The sequence below is a fragment of the Ranitomeya variabilis genome, chromosome 1 (assembly GCF_051348905.1).
Source record: "Ranitomeya variabilis isolate aRanVar5 chromosome 1, aRanVar5.hap1, whole genome shotgun sequence".
NCBI classification, from domain to species: Eukaryota; Metazoa; Chordata; class Amphibia; order Anura; family Dendrobatidae; genus Ranitomeya; species Ranitomeya variabilis.
The window spans coordinates 902,409,087-902,431,964 of record NC_135232.1 but is presented as its reverse complement, the minus strand read 5'-3'; the positions used below and the strand labels follow the sequence as shown (position 1 = coordinate 902,431,964).

Below are 22,878 nucleotides of genomic sequence, written 5' to 3'. Positions count from 1 at the left end.
CAAGATAATATAGGTTGAAACTAATTATAAACATTTGCTATGGTATGTGCAACCGTATATAGATATAACTAAGGCTGTTTAATGGGAGCTAGCTATTATAATTCTCCTAAATGACAGATATTGCACATAAAAAAACTTTATTTTTTTTAAGTACGGTATTTTTAAATTAACTAGTCATCATTGACTGTTAGACTTATAGAAAGCCTGTCATGTTGAAAATAGTATCTGCAGGCAGGATGTTATAGAGCAGAAGGCACTGATTAGATTGATGCACATGTTTTGTAGAAAATTTTCAGTAAAACTTAATTGAAATCCCTGTTTGTATATATAAGTCCAATGGACGGTCCCATCCAGTAATTGAAAGAATTCCCTGTACGACTGAATGCAGAGATAGTTGTCAATCACTGAGTAGAACCGCCCACTGGACTCATATGCATACAAACACCAGACTCTTTCATTGAGTAAAACACAATTTATGAAGAATCTGTTCCTTAAATCAAAGTTCATCTACAGTGTGACAGTGCCTTGAAAAAGTGCTTATATTCCGTGAACTTTTCCACATTTTTCATGTTACAACCACAAACTTAAATGTATTTTATTGGGATTTTATCTGATATATATTCATACTGATATATATTCATATATATTCATACTAAGTAGCAAGAAGATGTGCAAAGCTGGTAGAGGCATGCCCTAAACGACTTAGAGCAGCAATTGCAGCAAAAAGTGGTCCTTCATTGAGCAGCAGATTGGACGCGATGACCCTTCCAACTCTCACAGTGAGCTGGGAATCTGGTGCCTGCGCAGTCAGGATCTCTGGAGGAAAGAGGCGGAGGGAGATGGGGACAGGCGCAGAAATCCTCACTGCGCAGGCGCCAGATTCCCAGCCCTGCAGTGTGAATACATCATAACCCAATGCGGGGCGGGATCTGGGGCCTCTGCTACATGCAGGCGAGATATCCTTACATCACCTGATGTAAGTTACTGGGCAGCACGCATGGCGCATGCCCAGGAACTGATTGCAGAGCGCAGGAGCCGGTGACATCACGAGAAAGACAGGAGGCGGCGCCCGGAGGCCAGAAGGGGATGATGGACGGCTGCGAGGCCGTTGAGTCAGGGAGAAAACTTACCTCCCTGGCTCAATAGAAGTATGGTGGGAAATTTATGAAACTCATTATTTCCTAGGGATATTAAACATAAGAGCCACCTTCACAGAATGCAGCCTTAGTGCTGCTGAAGGTGGCTCTTTTACTTTAATAGGCCCTGGGTTTGGGGGTCGAAAGGTTCCCTTTAAGTTTGTGGGTGTAATGTAAAAACAAAATGTGGAAACATTCACAGGGTATGAATCTTTTTTCAAGGCACTGTAAGTGAAAGCAAGCTATACTCTGAATTGGATGTATAGGTTGATTATAGTTACGGCTGCTGGAACACTTATAGTAACTATTACAATGAACCAGAAGGCCCTATTTGCACTTTGTGCTCAGGCTAATAGAGGTTCTGAGTGGAGTTTGACCTAACTGGTCAAGGATTTAAAGGAATTGTCTACTTTCAGAAAATCTTGGTCCCCCAGGCACATTTTGTTATATAAAAAAATACGCTTTACTCATCATCCACAGGTCCATAATTACAGTGGCATGTAAAAGTTTGGGCACCCCTGGTCAAAATTACTGTTATTGTGAACAGTTAAGCAAGTTGAAGATGAAATAATTTCAAAAAGGCCTGAAGTTAAAGATGACACTTTTTTTTGAATTGAAGACACAAAGGGGAAAAATATATTTTCATCTTTTAGAATTTAAAAATTACAAAAAGAAAATGGGCCGATGCAAAAGTTTAGGCACCCTACATGATTAGTACCTGGTAGCCTGGGCTGTGGAGTCAGAGTCAGTGTCCATTTTAGTGAAGTCAGTATAATAAACACTGACTCTGACTCCTAAAATATATAATAAATTGGGTACAGTAGTACAATGCAGGATGTGCTGTACATTTTTTTCATAAGAATGTGGGAAAGTTATGAAATGTCCTATAAATGTCTGTTCTGTTCCTGATCTAAGGATCTCGGCTTTTAGTTGAGTTGAATCTGTGCTGCATTTTATGTACATGAGGCAGTTCTGTAGATTTGGAATCGTAGAGTTGGACTCAGGGAAACTGAGGAGTCAGAGGTTTGGCTTACCGAGGATCACCCATTTTTGAAAGCATCACAGCTTGCAAACGCTTTTTGTAGACAGCCAAGGGTCTATCAATTCTTGTTTAAGGGGTTTTCATTTATACTTCCTTGGAAAATTCTTCCAGTACTGTGAGGTTCCTTGGTCATCAAAATAGCATGCACTACTATTTTGAGGTCTAGCCACAGATTTTCAATTAATTTTCCCCAATAAATGTCGGGGTTCAATTAGAATTGGTATTTAAACAGTCCTTCTCATCATGCTGTTCACATTTTGACATCATGCGACCAAGACGACACCTAACAATTGATCAACAGTACCTTGCCATTGTGAGGCTTCATGCAGGATGTTCTCAGAGGGAAATGGCCACTGAGCCAGAGTGTGACAGTGTCATCAACAGGTTGCAACAGAGATACAGAGACTGGAAGAGTCACAGAAAGGCAGAGAAGTGGACGTTCTTTGGTCACATCCCACACTGATGACCACTTCATTGTGAACAATGCCCTTTGGAACTGGATGATGAAAACCACACAACTCCAAGCACATTTAAATATGCAAAGGAATATGACGAACTCAATATTGGCTTGTTAGTTAGCCTTTCAATATAACTTAGGATAAAAGCCAAACCAGAATCTCAATTTGCAGATACGGTGTTTCGGGGTGTTGCCCCTCTTCAGTGCAAAATATGAAATCTGATTTGGCTGTATGAGAGAACTCTACTAGGGTAGCGTTCTAGTCCTTTTCCTCTCTGAAGAGACAATTTGCATATTTAAATTCCCAGAGGAGCAGTCTCCTCACTCTGACATGCCAGGCTTGGCTTGTTACTCTCCACAAAGAGAAAAGTTACCACTTTCTGTAATGTTAAAACTTTTATAAAATAAGTTACAAGGAAAATGTATACCGTATTTTTCTGACCATAAGACGCACTTTTTTCCTCCAAATTTGGGAGGAAAGTGTGGGTGCGTCTTATGGTAGGGATGTAATGTGGGGAGGGGGCAGCAGCGAGTGGGATTGAACTGGGAGGCAGGAGGCAGAAAAATGTCCCTGCCCGGCTTCAGGAATCAGCCCCGGGGAAACCACATGGTCCCGATCATTAAAGTGCAGTGAATAGTCATTAGCTGCTTCCCCACCCACCTGTCAGCTGAGCGGTGAGCCGGGAGCAGCAAATGAATACTCATTCACAGGGACATACATGGTTTACCCAGCTGGATTCCTGCAGCAGCTGGGGAGATCTGTGTGTGTGGTGGAGGAGGCAGAAGCAGCAGGGGCCAGAGGGGACAAGATCGCTGTATACCTACCTGCCGGGGCTGTGCTGGATGTTGAGTGCTCCAGCACAAGGACCTGTGTGATGTCAGGAGTGGGCGGGCTGGAGTGTCACATGACAGCAGAAACCACACTACAATCTGCAAGCTTCCTCCTGTGCTGTGGAGAGGCAGGGAGCGCTCTGTGGTGTCATGGGATGGGATGCTCCAGCATTTTACCTCACCACAGCATGGCTGGCTGCCACAATTAAAAGGTTAGTCTTTACAACACACAATAAAGCACTCTGCCACTCCTGTGGTGAACTATAACTCCCAGCATGCCATAGGATCTGCAGGACATGTTGGGAGTTACAGTTCTCCCAATGGGATCTCAAAGCAGCACTCCAGTGTTATATTTCAGTGCTGGAGTGATGCTTTAAATATAAAGCCCTGTGCCCCCATTCTTATACTCACCCGCCAGCGTCTTCATATAGTACTTTACAGACACCACACTGGTCCCGCAGCTCCATCTTCTACCCGCAGCTTCCAACATAATAACATACTATTATATATAATAACAACACATATAATAGTATATTATTAAATATTTTACTACCTTTTTTGCTTCAAATATTTTTTTCCCTATTTTCCACCTCTAAAACCTGGGTGTCTTATAGTCCGGTGCGTCTTATAGTCCGAAAAATATGGTACTTACCAGTCGCTGTCTTCTGCCATTTCCAGCGCTGTTGCATTATGTGACCGCATGCTCTTTCTTGCCTGCTCACACCACAGATGTCCTTCCTAATAGAACAAAGCTCTTAGACTTATGAGTCTCATAGACTAACATTGAGAAAGTGACTTCCAGTCCGCTCAGAAGATGCTGTGTGAACCGACCGGTCACAACTGAAGTCGCGTGATGTAGGAGAGAACTGGAGCAGCGATGGAAACTGTAGAAGACTGGCAAGCAATACGGTATAATGCATATAGTGTACGTGTATTACTGGTAGCCAACAGATGGTGTAATGAAGAACAGGGAAAAAGCGGTGAAGTTGAAATTCTATGGCAGGGGCTTCAAAATGATATTGTGCCTTGTCACAGTGCAAAACTAGTTAAGGAATAGTTTGAAAAACATAACAAAAAGTTCAAGGTATTGACTTGACCTCTGAATTCTAAAGATTTCAATCCAAACTCAGCATAAAAATAAGATTCTTATGATTGAAATTATGTCTTCCACTTCTTTTATTTTAGATACTTTTTTTTGGTGGGGTGGGGGAATTCTCGTGAGATATCTAAACAACTTTAAAAAAAATTACATTTTTTTAAATCATCCCATCTACACAGTAAAATAAATTATATTTATACTTGAGCATCATTTATTTTCACATATTAAGGCTATGTTCATGTTACCAATTGATGCCGGTTTGTTAACACACTATGATAATGTTAGACAACTTTTCAATGTGTGAATGAGCAGGCCATATGATGAATCTTGGTATGAATATGAAAGTCAGCCAGAGTAATTTTGTGCGTAATATTTAAAGCATATTTTGACCGAAATGTTTAAATACAGTGTATTCTATCTCAATGTCTTTTACATGCTGTTTGTGTAGAGCTTTGTTCATGTACAAGACTTTTGTATGTCAGGAACCACTGAAATATTGTAAAAAAAAATCTAGTTTGTTTGATCTTCTCATTGTAATTTTCTGTCACTCCACCTGGTTTAGTTAATGATGTTCTTAGAGATGTTCATTTTTCAAGACGTGAGGAACATGAAAGATGTGGAATTTAATACCTTTTCCCTACTAGTATTAGTTTTTTGGATGCAAGGGCTTGAATAAATATTTCATCTAAATATATTAATCCCTTGTTTTTTCCCTTTAGTATATTTGGTGCTGTCCGGACAGGTGCTTATATGTTGTACATTTTGATGACCAAAGGACTTAAACAGTCAGTTTGTGACCAGAGTTTCTATTATGGACCAGTCAGCAAATTCTGGGCCTACGCATTTGTACTTAGCAAAGCTCCAGAGTTGGGTGAGAAACTTTCATTCTTTATTCTTAAGATATAACCGTGAGTTAATTTTTGAGGGAAGGCTCTGTGCAATGTTTTTACTTGTTCCCTTGTTCATTATTGCTTGTGTTCTGAGAAAAAAATAGCACACTGATCTGCATTAAGAGTCTTCATGGGGGTTTCTGCCCTTTTGACCTTTAGAATAGTACCACATAAAACCATGACAGACTTCATAAGTCAGTGGTAAAATTGAGCAAAAAGATTTGCAGAACCATGGTCCGATGTCCAGGTCGGTAGTACAGGGTAAAAGGACAGGGTAGTGCCAACTTCCTTGGGCAGCGCTCAAATGCCGGCATCCTGGACACCCTTTGTTATTACTATACCTTGCAACATCATAAGGCCTAGTCACCAAGGGGTCTAGTGATCACAGGCAGCACCCTTATTGCCAACACTCAAGTGCTGGCTGAGGAGGTATTTTTATATACAAATACATTTATAGGGAATCTAAAACCAGGTTTTTGCCCCAAGTCTAAGAGCAGAATAATGTGGAGACAGAGACCCTGATTTCAGCAATGTGTCTTTTTTTGGACTGCTTCCTGTAGTTTTGATTTTTGATTAAATTACTTTTTATCAACAGGAGATTAATGATGGCTGAACAACTGAATGTTTGGGTCTGGTGGCTTCTGCCGAATATTTAAAAAAAAGTTTGGTTCAGGTACCAGAATAGTATCCAAAACTGAACCCGGAACCCATTCAAAAGTTTACTTCAATTCACAGGCGTCAGCTGATGAGAGCACTACTCCCATCAGCCTATATCTGCTGTTGCTGGTAACAGAGAGAGCAGGCACAGCTGATGAGAGTATTAATCAGCGGGCGCCTGCGCTATAAATAAATTTAAAAAAAATAATGAAATAGGGTCTGTTCTATTTTTGATAACCAGCATGGCAAAACTAACAGCTGCAGGCTGCAACCCTCAGCTGTCAGCTTTATCGTGGCAGATTATCAAGAATAGACGGATCCTCATGCCGTTTTTCTAAATTATTTATATAAATAATTAGTTTTAAAAAAATGGTGTGAGAAATGGATACTGCCTCACCCAACCTATAAATAGCAGCCCGCAGCCATCCCAGCAAAGGCGCATCTATTTGATGCGCCAGTTCTGGGACTTTGCCCGACACTTGCCCTGTGGCATTGGCAATATTTGTGGAGTTGATGTCACCTTTGTATTGTCAGATGACATCAAGCCCACAGGTTAGTAATTGAGAAACGTCTATAAGAAGCCTATCTATTACTAACCCCATGGTCATATTGTAAATAAAAAAACTCCCAAAATAAATTACCGTATTTTTCGGACTACAAGACGCACTTTTTCCCCCCAAAAAAAGGGGGGAAAATGGGGGGTGCGTCTAATAGTCGCAATGCAGGCTTACCGTGGCTTGAGAGGTGCGGCGGCAGAGGTGCGGCGGCAGAGGTGTGGCAGCAGAGGTGCGGGGATGAGGAGGCGCAGTGAGCGGGGTCCCTTTCCCCGGTGAGGTGATGCAGCAGCCCGGTAATGCAGCAGAGCCGGGTGAATCCTGTTGTTACCGGTGGTGGCGGCCATCTTCCTGAGGCCGCGCGTGTGCAGATGGAGCGCTCTGCTGCCCGAGGCTTCAGGAAAATGGCCGCGGGATGCCGCGCGTGCGCAGATGGGGATCGCGGCGGCCATTTTCCGAACTCGGCTTCAGGAAAATGTCCGCCGCGATCCCCATCTGCGCACGCGCGGCATCCCGCGGCCATTTTCCTGAAGCCCCGGCAGCAGAGCGCTCCATCTGCACACGCGCGGCCTCAGGAAGATGGCCGCCACCACCGGTAACAACAGGATTCACCCGGCTCTGCTGCATTACCGGGCTGCTGCATCACCTCACCAGGGAAAAGGACCCCTCTCACGCCATACCTCTCACTGCGCCTCCTCATCCCAGCACCTGTGCCGGTAACCACTGCTGCAACCCTCCCATGGACACCAGGCCGTGGTGTCGCCCACCTAAGCAGGAAGGGACCCTGCTCAGGTGCATGCCGTACCGCATCACCCCACCTCTGCCGACACCATGCCTCTTGTGACCCTGCTCTGCCACCGCCAGCCCTCAGGTAAGATACTGTAAATTCGGACAATAAGACGGACCCCCATCTTATAAAAAATCTTTTTTTTCTGCAATTTTCACCCCAAATTTGGGGTGCGCCTTATGGTCCGGTGCGTCTTATAGTCCGAAAAATACGGTACTTTATTTAAAATAAAAATCCACATCCTGTTTTACAAATTTATTTAAAAATAACAAAGTTATACTCACCTTTACGCCCATTCCATTAAAGCCCTTGTCCCCTGTAAAAAAGGAAAAATAATAAACAACCATATCCCTCACCTGTCCGAAGTGACGATGTCCAACACCGTAATCAATGTCTGCAATATGTGGTTTACAACTTGGACGGTGCCATGGTCATCTAGGCTGAAACCCACGGCAGAGTGAGGTGCTGCAAGTGCAGCCTCAGTGGCTAGTGGTGACATCATAGAGTTTACCACTGGTCATTGAAGCTGCGTTCACACACTTTTCTGTGAGTAGCCCAATGAACTCTGGTGAACTCAAGGAGATCATTGTGAGATTCTGACTGTGCTTGCAGTGATCTTATTGAGGTCACTGCAGTTCACCATCCCGGTTCACAGCGAAATGTGGGAACGCAGCCTCAGTGACCTGTAGTAACCTCAATGACTTGACCGCTAGTCACTAAGGCTCTTGGCACTGTCCAGGTTGTAAACCACATATCGCAGACAAGGGTTATGTGGAATATGGCGTGGGATATCTTAACTTCAGACAAGTGAGGGATATGGTTGTTCATTATTTTACTTTGATGATTGTAACTTTGTTATTTTTAAATAAATTTGTAAAACAGGGTGTGGATTTTTAGTTCAATAAAGGACTTTCTTCTGGGTGTTTTTTATTTACAATATGACTATGGGGTTAGTAATGGATAGGCATCTTATTGATGCTTCTCCATTACTAATTTATGGGCTTGATGTCACCTGACAATATAAAGGTGACATCAACCCCACAAATATTACCGCACTTGCCATCGAAACAGGGCAAGTGAGAAAGCCAGGCAAAGCACCAGAATTAGCGCATGTAATAGATGTGCCTTTTCTGGAGTGGCTGCGGGCTGCTATTTTTAGGCTGGGAGGGGCCAATATCCATGGCCTCTTACCAGCGTTAGAGAATACCAGCCGTCAGCTGTCTGCTTTAGCTTTGGTGGTCAAAAAGTGTGGGGGATTTTTAAAAAATTTTTAATTAATTTTTTAAAAAACTGCGTCGTGACCCCTCTGTTCTTGATAACCAGCCATGATAAAGCTGACAGCTGAGGGTTGCAGCCCGCAGCTGTCAGTTTTGCCATGTTGGTTATCAAAAAACAGAATTCAGGTTGTTTTTTAAATTATTATTTATTTATAGCACATACTTCCAACAATGTTGCCTGCTCTTGTTGTAAGTACTCCCATCAGCCAACACCTCTGTGACCGTCGGTAAACTTTTAACCGCTGGTCACAGCTGCTGGGAACCATAGCTCTCTGACTGGGGGTAATCATCTTACTGTCGATCCGAGCAGCCGGTGTTTTTCGCTCTGTCATGCAGATGACTGTGTGGGAAACATACCCGAATCCGAACTGTAACACAGACTTCCTGGAGAAGTCTGTGTTCCGGGTCCGTGCCCGAACAGTAGGTGTTCAGTATGGACCCCGAACTTTACTGTTCAAGTGAAAATCTTCTATAGTGATGGGCGAACCCGAAGACTAGTAACCTGCTGCCATGCAGTCCTCCATATTCATGAGTACCCTGGCCCCCCCACTGATTGGCAGCTGTCTGCCTATGCACAGTATATAAAGAAAGCTGCTAATCAGTAGTGTGGGTGGGGTTATACAGAGCTCAGTGAGCTGGTAGATCTGCAGCAGATATAACAGCGAGTTTTATCAAAATTGCAGCAAACGGCCCAGTAAGTGATACATTACTAGAATCAGCGCGTCTTCTCATACATAATTCTGGTCTATGATGGGTTTTCAAATCCTGGTGACAAATTCCCTTTAAAAGTATATGGTCTCCCATTAATTTGAATGGGTTCCATGTAATTCACTGCTGGCCTAAGTTTGCAAGAGTGAGATTTGGTTTTTGGAAACTCCCTGCTACAGGTGGAAATTCTGATGCCTTTTACAGTAACATGTGTATAAGATATTTAGAAATGTTATGCATTCACTATGGGGAATATCCACAACCTAAATTGATCAGCTCTACAGATTTGAAATGCACAACATGTCAATTTATGCTGCAGATGCAACAGCGGATTTAACCCTTTGCAATGCAAATGTTGTATTTACCGCCTATAAAGCAGTGTTCCAGAAGAAAACCTTTAACTCAAGACCTCTCAGCTCTCGCCCTTACTTCCATAGAGTTATAAGAAGTGGCAGTGCATATGCTGGACTGACAGGTGATAAGTGTTTTCTGCTGGAATACTCCTTTAGGTATTCTTGTGTGACATGACCGGCATCACAGCTTGGTCAGGATTTCTTTACTATTCAAGGAGTCAGAGGAAAGTTGAAAGTGTTGCTTGCATCATAGGTATTGCCAGTAAATTGGAATGCATTTAGTAATTGAATGTTTACTTCTGACTGTATAGCCGGTTGATAACATCCACTACGTCTAGTATCCTGGGGCTATGAGTAAAATCTATATATTTAGAAGCACCTTTCAGATAGGCCAGGAAATGTAATAAGCAGCACGTGCAATTCCTATAAAGAGTGCCCATCTTCTAGTAATCAGGCTATTAGGTGTATATTATGACTTCACGTGAAAAGACCTCCTGATCTTTCTAATGCACTTCTGCATTTAGGTCAGCGCTGGAGCGTGTGTGAAAAAGCACAGTGTAAACTAATACATTCCTAATCTACAATGAGCTGATTGATTTCCCATTCATTTTCCAATATAGAAATAAATGTTGTATGCCTTTTGAATCGTGCCGATCCCAAGTATAGAATGACACAAGTACACTTAGAGGTTGTATTATGTCCGTCATAATGCTGACAAATCATATGCTGCTCTCTTATAAGCTGTAAATGACATAATCTCTGCTTAAGCCTTCGACTGACTGTTATCTACCTTGGATCACTTCACAGCGTCCAATGTCATATGGTTTAATATACACTGTTTTTAATAGCTTCAGTATTAGAAGAGTGGTATTTATCATTAATGTAATGATTAGGATGCAAGTTACTTGTAATTGTTACTGTTTGTATTAGTATGCATCTGTTTTTGAAGCACCATTAATTCCGCAGAGCTGAACATGTGAAAAGGGTTTACAAACATGTCATGAACAGCACGACCGCTTCCACCAATGTGTCACAATAACGACTCGCTCCCAACACACCTGCCTTGGATGCTCACTAGCTCATCCACTCATCACAATAGGCTGACAATGAGCTAAGTGCACTCTACAGACGGTCACCACGTCTACACCACACCTTACTCTGCCGACGTCTATGTCACACCTTACTCTGCCCACATCTACACCACACCTTATTATGCCCACATCTATGTCACATCTTACTCTACCCCTGTCCACACCACACCTTACCTTACTCTAACCACGTCTATGCCACACCTTACTCTGCCCACTTCTATGCCACACCTTACTCTACCTATGTCTAAACCACACCTTTGCCCACGTCTATGTCACACCTTACTCTGCCCACATCTTCACCACACCTTACTCTACCCACATCTACACCACACCTTACTCTGTCCACATCTACGTCACACCTTTCTCTGCCCATGTCTACGCCACACCTTACTCTACCCACGTCTACACCACACCTTAATCTGCCCACGTCTGCACCACACCTTACTCTACCCACGTCTATACCACACCTTACTCTACCTACATCTACGCCATACCTTACTCTACGCACATCTACACCACACCTTTCTCTACGTGATACTTTACCCACGTCTATTCCACACCTTACTCTGCCACCTCTTGCCATTTGGATAAGTCAGTGAGGTCTCTGCACTGGGCAACACACTGGTACACATGCACACTCAACTTTCCCAAACACCTGAACGGTTCTCTACCTTGATCTCTTGCTACAACACAACCAAGCTATTTACTCGCCTCGAGATCATGGGCACATTAAAGAAATGGGGGACAAACTTATTACATTTTAAAGTTTACAAAAGATGGAGTAACAAAAGGACATACAGGCAAAAACAGTATAAAATAAATGGGATAAAATCCAGATACATCTTTCAAATTAGATCCATGAAAGCTTCTGGTGGAGGAGAGCGACACAGGAAATTTGGACAGATCTGCAATGTGTGTTTCTTCTTCTGGGAGCTGATACAGATATTCCAAAGATGACATGTTGTATAAAGGGTCTGACCAGACCCCTCACTCCTCCCACAGCAGAGATAAGGAGGGGACAGCTGATTACATTTGATTCTAATCTAGTTTTTGGCTATATTTCTGCTGATGATCCTATTTCCCCAGGAACCTCCTAGCGAGACAATATGGTGGTCTTCTTTCCGAACATCCTATATTCATAAATATAGTATACCCACAATTCAGGGAGATATTGAGTTCCTGTGGGTTGCCAGCTAAACACTATTGCAACTTTACCCAAAGATGCAAATACAGTATGTTCGTCATTCATGGATATATCCCTGGATTGTGTCACATTTGGATTTTGTAGCTTAGGGTACCGTCACACATTGAAATTTTCATCGCTGCGACGGCACGATCCGTGACGTCGCAGCGATCGTATGATTATCGCTCCAGCGTCGTAGACTGCGGTCACACGTTGCAATCACGGCGCTGGAGCGATGCCGAAGTCCCCGGGTAACCAGGGTAAACATCGGGTAACTAAGCGCAGGGCCGCGCAGTGAGAGCAGATCGCAGCACCGCTGTGATCTGCTCTCACTTTCCGGCCGGCACTCAGAGCAGGAAGCAGACGGCAAGGGACCTGAAGGACACCGACGGGTGAGCATGTACGGTTTGTTTTTTTACGTTTACGCTTGTAACCAGGGTAAACATCGGGTTACTAAGCGCGGCCCTGCGCTTAGTTACCCGATGTTTACCCTGGTTACAAGCGAAGACATCGCTGGATCGCTGTCACACACAACGATCCAGCGATGTCAGCGGGTGATCAAGCGACGAAAGAAAGTTCCATACGATCTGCTACGACGTACGATTCTCAGCAGGATCCCTGATCGCTGCTGCGTGTCAGACACTGCGATATCGTAACGATATCGCTAGAACGTCACGAATCGTAACGTCGTAGCGATGGAAATTTCAATGTGTGACGGTACCCTAAGGCATGGAAAATATTGTTCACCCCCTGCCATGTGAGGTCTGTAATATGGAGCTGTAGTGTCAGCCTTAGGGCAGGTAACTTCACCTTGCATTGATTGTGCATCCTCATTTCCAAAGAAATGCTAGTCAATGTTTGCCTTTTTAACAACTGTCAGCTACATGTTAATTAGTCTGTATACAAAGTCCATGTCTGCTCTTTACCTGTTCACAGGTGGGAGGAAGGCTGCAAGCAGTGATCCAATGCCGCCAGCCTTTGATCTTTAAAACTCTAAAGGTACCGTCACATTAAGCAACGCTGCAGCGATAGCGACAACGATGCCGATCGCTGCAGCGTCGCTGTTTGATCGCTGGAGAGCTGTCACACAGACCGCTCTCCAGCGACCAACGATGCCGAGGTCCCCGGGTAACCAGGGTAAACATCGGGTTGCTAAGCGCAGGGCCGCGCTTAGTAACCCGATGTTTACCCTGGTTACCAGCGTAAAAGTAAAAAAAACAAACAGTACATGCTCACCTGCGCGTCCCCCCAGCGTCTGCTTCCTGACTCTGACTGAGCTCCGGCCCTAACAGCACAGCGGTGACGTCACCGCTGTGCTTTCACTTTAGGGCCGGATCTCAGTCAGAGCAGGAAGCAGACGCTGGGGGACGCGCAGGTGAGCATGTACTGTTTTTTTTTTTTACTTTTACGCTGGTAACCAGGGTAAACATCGGGTTACTAAGCGCGGCCCTGCGCTTAGTAACCCGATGTTTACCCTGGTTACCAGTGTAAAACATCGCTGGTATCGTTGCTTTTGGTGTCAAACACAACGATACACGGCGATCGGACGACCAAATAAAGTTCTGGACTTTATTCAGCGACCAGCGACATCACAGCAGGATCCTGATCGCTGCTGCGTGTCAAACTAAACGATATCGCTAGCCAGGACGCTGAAACGTCACGGATCGCTAGCGATATCGTTTAGTGTGACGGTACCTTTACTCCATTTATGACAATACATTTATAAAATCTAGTAAACAAACTGACTGGTACAGAGGAGGGAGAGCACTTTGTCACCACAAACTTAATATCTAAAGGTACCGTCACACTAGGCGATATCGCCAGCGATCCGTGACGTTGCAGCGACCTGGATAGCGATATCGCTGTATTTGACACGCAGCAGCGATCTGGATCCCGCTGTGAAATTGCTGGTCGCTGCTAGAAGGTCTGCACTTTATTTGGTCGCTAGGTCGCCGTGTATCGTGTGTTTGACAGCAAAAGCAAGGATACCAGCGATATTTTACACTGGTAACCAGGGTAAACATCGGGTTACTAAGCGCAGGGCCGCGCTTAGTAACCCGATGTTTACCCTGGTTACCAGCGTAAAAGTTAAAAAAACAAACACTTCATACTCACCAGCGCGTCCCCCAGCGTCTGCTTCCTGACACTGACTGAGCGCCGGCCCTAAACTGAAAGTGAAAGCACAGCGGTGACGTCACCGCTGTGCTGTTAGGGCCGGAGCTCAGTCAGTGTCAGGAAGCAGAGGCTGGGGGACGCGCTGGTGAGTATGTGCTGTTTGTTTTTTTAACTTTTACGCTGGTAACCAGGGTAAACATCGGGTTACTAAGCGCGGCCCTGCGCTTAGCAACCCGATGCTTACCCTGGTTACCCGGGGACCTCGGCATCGTTGGTCGCTGGAGAGCGGTCTGTGTGACAGCTCTCCAGCGACCAAACAGCGACGCTGCAGCGATCGACATCGCTGTCGCTATCGCTGCAGCGTCGCTTAATGTGACGGTATCTTAAAGGTTATTAGGCAACAAGTGCAGTTTAAAGCACCCCTCCAGTGTTTTTTTTTATTATTATTTCAACACTAGAGTGGTGCTACTAATTTAAATTCCTATAATCCCAAAAGGAGGGAAAAATTACAGCCCAAATAATGAAATTTAAAATGTAACTACTACAGCTATTAAAGTAGGAGTCCATAATAAAGTGTCAGTGCATTACATATAGATATAATGTAAAATGTTCATTAGGGATGTATACATGGTATTGTAACAGAATAAAGTGCCGTGCAACTATTAATAACCATGCATATAGAGATGAATGAAAATTACACCTAAATCAGCATTTGAGACAGAAATCCACTGTAAAGTGCCAGTGCATTAAATATGAATACAGTACATCTACATGCCAAGGAGGTGTGTTTACATGTAAGGTGGAGAGATAGGGGTAGTCGACTCACGTCCAAAAAGAAAGGGCAGATTTGCCTATTGATGATGCATATAATCCAATAAATATTTAACAGGTCAAAAGAGTCATGAGTAATTAACATGTGCCTTACTGGGACTGATGTACAGGCTGAGAAACCCCAACATACGTTTAGCTTTTTGTGGCTTCTTCCTGGGGGACATCTACACCTATATGCATGATTGCACATTATTAATAGTTGCCCTGCACTTTATTATGTTACCATACCATGTATATAGCCTTTATGAACATTTTGATTTTATATTTTTCTGACATAATTATCCTTCACTACTAGGGATTGTCAATAATTTATTCTATGTAAGTACCTACTTATAGGAATTGATTGTGAAATATCTACGGTATATTTAATGCACTGGCACTTTATTATGGACTCTTACTTTAATAGCTGGTTATAGATACAATATAAATTTATTCCTGTCTGCATGCTTGCACATCATTAGTAGTCATATCGCACTTTATGTTGTTACTGCACCATTTATACCATTGACCAGTGGAGGTCACTCTAAACTCAGTATATGTGTACTTATGAAAATCCCTGTTTAAAGGAATTATTTCTGTTTGATACCTTCTTTACACATGCATGGTGATTGTTAATGTACAGCCTTCATTGCCCGTTTTGCCCTTCTCTTTTTTCATTATGCTTTTAACAATTCTGAAAAATTTGTTAAACTTTAAAATTCATTATTTGGGCTGTATTGCTTCCCTTCTTTGGGGATTATATGTACTTTTTGGAAGTGCCCCAGGTTCTGACTAATTTAAGTTTCCTTAGCGTATTTTTATTCTTACAAGCTGCCGGCTTCAGCTCTTCCTGGCTCTGTCCTGTGCCACTATATTGTGATTGTCACTTCTAGTCAGAGGTAACGTTCGCAAGCTCTCAGTGTAAGTCTATGAGAGCTTTATTCTGACTCTCATATTTTTACTTTGAGGTGTGACTTCCGAAACGCCCAGCAAACACTCGAGCGATCTGGCAGGTCACAAACTGCTGGAGCCCATCAGGAGCAGCATCGGGAACAGCTGAAGACGGCGGCTAGTAAATATGAGACTAGGTGCAAGGAACTTAGAGTAGAAACACCACTCCAGTACAGCGATAAAAACTGCTGGAGTGCTGTTTTAACTGCGTTATATACTGCCGTGGGTTAAATTGCATTATTTTTGCTTTGGTATGCATGTTCCTCATGTATCCAACTGGATGCAAATTGTCTTTATATGTGCCTGACCACTACATTGAGAAGGCTAAGGAACTAAGCCCCCTGTATTCATTGCTGGTGTCAGTTGTGTTATACAGCTGGCATTTGAATTGCTGTGTTCAGAACCAGCTCTGATGGCAACAGCTTTAACTTTTAGATGTCTCTGTGACAGCTGCCTTTAAGAGATTAATAACAGGGGTGTGCTTCTGACATCCATCAACACGATTGCAGGGTTATCATCGCAGACGGGGCCTACTGAAGGCCCCCTCGTCTGACATGTTGCTACTCCTGTGAAGTCCAGCCTGTGGCTAGTAAAGCTGGACGTCATAGGAGAACAGTAGTTCTAAAATAGACTATAATGATACAGTATGGCAATGTATTGTACAGTCATGGGCAAAAGTGTTGGCACCCTTGAAATTGTTCCAGAAAATGAAGTATTTCTCCCAGAAAGTTATTGCAATTACACGTTTTGCTATACACATTTTTATTTTATTTTGTGTGTATTGGAACAACATAAAAAACTGGGGAAAAAAGGGCAAATTAGACATAATTTCACACAAACCCCAAAAATCGACTGGACAAAATTGTTGCCACCTTTCCAAAATTGTCTGTAAACTACTTTGTTTCAAGCATGTGATGCTCGTTAAAACTTTACTGTGGCAAATAGCAGTTGTGGGCAATATGAAAATCATATCTGAAACCAGATAAATTGGGGAGAAGTTGACTCAGTCTTTGCATTTTGCATCTGTGTGTCACACTAAGCATGGAGATGAGAAAGAGGAGAAGAGAACTGCCTGAGGTCACGAGAACCAAAAATGTTGAAAAATATGAACAATCTCAAGGTTTCAAGTCCATCATCAGAGATCTTGATGTTCCTTTATGATTGATGCGCAACATAATCACTGTAGCTAATCTTCCCGGACGAGGACAGCAGAGAAAAAATTATGAAAGGTTTCAACTCAGGATATTCCAGATGGTGGCTAAGCATCCCCAATCAAGTTCCAAAGAAATTTAAGCTGTCAGGGTGCATCAGTGTCAGTTCAGACTATCCATCAAGATTTGAATGAAAGTAAACACTATGGCAGGAGACCCAGGAGGACTCCACTGCTGACACAGAGACATAAAAAAGCTAGACAGAGGAGACCAAAATAGAGCTGTTTGTTAAAGCATATCATTCTGCTGTTTACCAAAAACGGAATAAAGCCTACAAATTAAAGAACACAATACCTACAGTCAAATATGGTGGAGGTTCAAAGATGTTTTGGGGTTGCTTTGCTGCCTCTGGCACAGGGTGCCTTAACTGTGTGCAATGCATCATGAAATCTGAAGATTACCAAAGGATTTTGGGTCAAAATGTAGGGCCCAGTGTCAGAAAGCTGGGTTTGCGCCAGAGGTCATGGGTCTTCAAGCAGGATAATGACCCCAAACATACTTTGAGAAAGACCCAGAAATGGATGAAAGCAAAGCGATGGAGAGTTTTGAAGTGCCCAGCAATGAGTCCGGATCTAAATCCCATTGAACACCTGTGGAGAGATCTTAAAATTGCTGTTGGGGGAAGGCACGCTTCTAACATGAGAGATCTGGAGCAGTTTGCAAAATGAGAGTGGTCGAAAATTCCAGTTGAGAGGTGAAAGAAGCTTGTTGATGGTTATATGATGCGATTGATTGCAGTTATTCATTCTAAAGGGTGTGCAACCAAATATTAAGTTGAGAGTGCCAACAATTTTGTCCGGCCCATTTTGGGGTTTTTATGTGAAATTATGTCCAATTTGTGTGGCTCTCCAAATAAATAACTCTTCATACCATTACTAACCCACTGCCAAACCGGTCATGCTGGAGGATGTTGCAGGAAGCAGGATGTTTCCAGATTCTGTCACGTCTGTCACATGTGCTCAGTGAGAACCTGCTCTCATCCATGAAAAGCACAGGGTGCCAATGTCAAATCTGCCAATCTTGATTTTCTCTGGCAGATACCAATCGCCTTGCACGGTGCTGGGCTGTAAGCACAACATTTACTTATGGATATCGGGCACTCATACCACCCTCATGGAGTCTGTTTTTGACAATTTGAGCAGACACATGGATTTTAGTGGCCTGCTGGAGGTCATTTTTCAGGGTTCTGGCACTGATCCTCCGGTTCCTCTTTGCACCCAGGAGGAGGTAGCGGTCCTGCTGTTGGGTTGTTGCCCTCCTATGGCCCCTCCATGTTTCCTTGTGTACTGACCTGTCTCCTGGTATCTGGTCCATGCTCTTGACACTGTGTTGACACACAGCTACCCTTCTTGTCACAGATCGCATTGATGTGCTATGTTGGATGAGCTGCACTACCTGAGAAACTTCTGTGGGTTGTAGACACCGCCTCATGCTACTTTCCATTACCTCTAGGGATGAGAGCAATGTCAAAATGTAAAAATGATCAAAACAACAGTCAAAAGGAATGAGAACAGAGAAATGGTCTGTGGTCATCCCCTGCAGAACCACTTCTTTATAGGGGTTGTCTTGCTACTTTCCTATTACTTCTACCTGTTGTCTGTTCCACTTGCACAACAGCAGGATAAATTTATTTATAATCAGTGTTGCTTCATAGCTGGACAGGTTAATTTCACAGAAGTGTGATTGATTTGGAGATACATACCAAAAGTTTGGACACACCTTCTCACTTAAAGATTTTTCTGTATTTTCATGACTATGAAAATTGTACATTCACACTGAAGGCATCAAAACTATGAATTAACACATGTGGAATGATATACTTAACAAAAAAGTGTGAAGCAACTGAAATTATGTCTTATATTCTAGGCTCTTCAAAGTAGCCACCTTTTGCTTTGATGACTGCTTTGCACACTCTTGGCATTCTCTTGATGAGCTTCAAGAGTTAATCACCTGGAATGGTCTTCCAACAATCTTGAAGGAGTTCCCAGAGATGCTTAGCACTTGTTGTTTTTTTTGCCTTCAGTCTGCAGTCCAGCTCACCCCAAACCATCTCGATTGGGTTCATCTGATGTAGCACCCCATCACTCTCCTTCTTGGTTAAATAGCCCTTACACAGCCTGGAGGTGTGTTTGGGGTCATTGTCCTGAGGAAAAATTAATGATGGTCCAACTAACTGCAAACCGGATGGAATAGCATGCCGCTGCAAGATGCTGTGGTAGCCATGCTGGTTCAGTATGCTTTCAATTTTTAATAAATCCCCAACAGTGTCACCAGCAAAGCACACCCACACCATCACACTTCCTCCATGCTTCATGGTGGGAACCAGGCAGGTAGAGTCCATCCGTTCACCTTTTCTGCGTCGCACAAAGACACAGTGGTTGGAACCAAAGATCTCAAATTTGGACTCATCAGACCAAAGCACAGATTTCCACTCGTCTAATATCCATTCCTTGTGTTCTTTAGCCCAAACAAGTCTCTTCTGCTTGTAAACCTATACACAAGCGTCCTCTTGGCCAACAGAGAACATACCTCTATGCCACAACATATACACCTACAAGAAAAGAACCCAGCTATGGATAATTAAACAAGTTTGAAGAAGTATCTATTGTTGTGCGCAATGTAATTGTGCACAAAAACCATGCCAGAGATAGAGGTAGATAATCAATACAAAATTTTATTCAAGCATTAAATACATAAATGGACAAAAAACCAATGAATGGGAGACAGCAGCTAAAAGTAACTAATGTGCAAAGATGGTAAGAGATGGTAACAGTTGCATTGGTAAACGACACAAAGAATCCTACTGCAACACCGCACTGCCAAAACGTCACAACAAGTAATCAAGAGTCATAATACAAAGGAACGAAGTGACTAGGTTAGATGGCCTTAAAACCTGCTAATCGTTAAGTAAGGGGCATATTGCACAATCCCTTGTTGCCTGTCCTTAGCAGTGGTTTCCTAGCAGCTATTTTACCATGAAGGCCTGCTGCACAAAATCTCCTCTTAACAGTTGTTGTAGAGATGTGTCTGCTGCTAGAATTCTGTGTGGCATTGACCTGGTCTCTAATCTGAGCTGCTGTTAACCTGCGATTTCGGAGGCTGGTGACTCAGATAAACTTATCCTCAGAAGCAGAGGTGACTCTTGGTCTTCCTTTCCTGGGGCGGTCCTCATGTGAGCCAGTTTCTTTGTAGCGCTTGATGGTTTTTGCCACTGCACTTGGGGACACTTCAAAGTTTTCCCAATTTTTCGGACTGACTGACCTTCATTTATTAAAGTAATGATGGCCACTCATTTTTCTTTACTTAGCTGCTTTTTTCTTGCCATAATACAAATTCTAACAGTCTATTCAGTAGGACTATCAACTGTGTATCCAGCAGACTTTTGCACAACACAACTGATTGTCCCAACCCCAATTATAAGGCAAGAAATCCCACTTACTAAACCTGACAGGGAACACCTGTGAATTGAAAACCATTCCCGGTGACTACCTCTTGAAGCTCATCAAGAGAATGCCAAGAGTGTGCAAAGCAGTCATCAAAGAAGAAGGTGTCTACTTTGAAGAACCTAGAATATAATACATAATTTCAGTTGTTTCACACTTTTTTGTTAAGTAAGTAATTCCACATGTTAATTCATAGTTTTGATGCCTTCAGTATGAAAGTACAATTTTCATAGTCATGAAAATACAGAAAAATCTTTAAATGAGAAGGTGTGTTCAAACTTTTTGTCTGTACTGTGTATATATATTGAGAAAGGATATCACATCCGAAACGTCGCCACGCCGTTTGGCAATAAAGTCTTTTTTTCATTTTTTTTGTGCTGTTTTCCTTTTTTTATCTTTATTTCTAAGAGCCATTTGAATATTGGTTGGGGAAGCTTTGCACATTATTAAGGTAGGATCTGATGCTGTTCCAATATTATATATATATATATATATATATATATATATATATATATATATATATATATATATATACACACACACAGTGCTCAAAAAAATAAAGGGAACACTTAATATTTGTTGGCTTTGCCTCAGAAACTCAATTTTTTATGTCACCCCACAAGTGTTCTATTGGATTGATGCCCAGTGTTCTTTGGCAAATTGTATCTGCTTCAGTACATGTCTTTTTTTAAACAGTGGGTCTTTGCAGGAACTTCTTGCTAAGAGATTAGCTTCACACAGGCGTCTTCTGTCACAGTACTCACAGGTAGTTTGAGACTGTGTTTGATCAGCTGATCTTTAGCTGAGCCTTTGCCATTCTGGCTATTCTTCCATCCATTTGAATGGTAGTCTTCCGTTTTCTTCCACGTCTCTTTGGTTTGGCTTTCCATTTTTAAAGCATTGGAGATCATTTTAGCTGAACAGCCTATCATTGTCTTCACTTCTTCATAAGTTTTACCCTCTCCAATCAACTTTTTATTCAAAGTACGCTGTTTCTCTGAACAATGTCTCATACGACCCATGTTTCTCAAGTTTTCAAGGAGAAATGCATGTACAACATGTCCTGGGTCCACCTGATTCACACTTTTTTCTAAACAGAATGACTGACCTCACTAATTGAACTCCACACTGCTATTATTTTGAACACCCCCTTTCAATTAATTATTCTAATACACAGACTCAAAAATATGCAGATCATGAATGTTGAGTCTGTTGGTTCTATTAGACTCTACTGCACCAACTGGTAAATAGTTTGACATGTGGTAATGTAATTTATACCCAAAACAGTGATTAATCTGGTTAGTCATATTAGACTGCTATTATTTTGAACACTACCGTATGGCCTTAGATCAGAGAGATATGCTACATAAAATAGTTAATAAATAACATTTTCCACATGTCTACTTTACACATAAGCATAATTTTTTAAACATTACCTTTTTTTGTTAGGAAGTTATAAGGTTTAAAAGTTGACCAGCGATTTCTAATTTCTCCCAAGAAAATTTACAAAACCATTCTTTTAGCGACCACATTACATTTGAGGTGAATTTGAGGGGTCTATGGGACATAAAATACCTAAAAGTAACACCGTTCTTAAAACTGCACCTCTCAAGGTGCTCAAAATCGCATTCAAGAAGATTATTAATCCTTCAGGTGGTTCACATGAATTTTTGGAATGTTAGAAAAAAATAAACATTTGACTTATTTTCACAAAAACTTTACTTTAGACCCAAATTGTTTTTGTTTTCGCAAGGGAAAACAGGAAAAATGGATCCAACATGTGTTATGTAATTTCTCCTGAGCATGCCGATAACCCATATGTGGGATAAAACTACTGTTTAGGCGCATGGCAGTTCTCAGAAGGGAAGGAGCATCATTTGACTTATAATGTAAAATTTGCTGGAATCATTAGCGGACACCATGTCCCATTTGGAGAGCCCTTGATGTACCTAAACAGTTTAAACCCCCCACAAATGACCCCATTTTGGAAAGTAGACGCCTCCAGGAATGTATGTAGATGTGTGGTGAGCACCTTGAACCCCCGGGTGCTTCACAGAAGTTTAGAACGTTGAGCCATGAAAATAAAAAAAATCACATTTTCACCACAAAAATGTTATCTTAGCCCCAATTTTTTATTTTCACAAAGATAACAGGAGAAATTGCACAAAAGAATTGTGCAATTTCTCATGAGTAAGCCAATATCCCATATGTGGGGGAAAACTACTTTTAAGGCACAGTGCAAATCTCAGAAGTCAAGAAGCGCGATATTGGAGTTCAGATTTA

General features: G+C 42.4%; 1 protein-coding gene across 2 annotated transcripts in view; it reads left to right on the top strand.

The window, feature by feature from the left end:
* Positions 1-22,878, top strand: part of ELOVL6 (ELOVL fatty acid elongase 6) — a 189,071-nt gene that overhangs the window by 157,664 nt on the left and 8,529 nt on the right. For both annotated transcript variants that reach the window (XM_077278959.1, XM_077278967.1), the window contains exon 3: positions 5,285-5,436. In XM_077278959.1, coding sequence (XP_077135074.1) covers positions 5,285-5,436 — 152 coding nt within the window. The remainder of the gene's footprint in view (positions 1-5,284; positions 5,437-22,878) is intronic.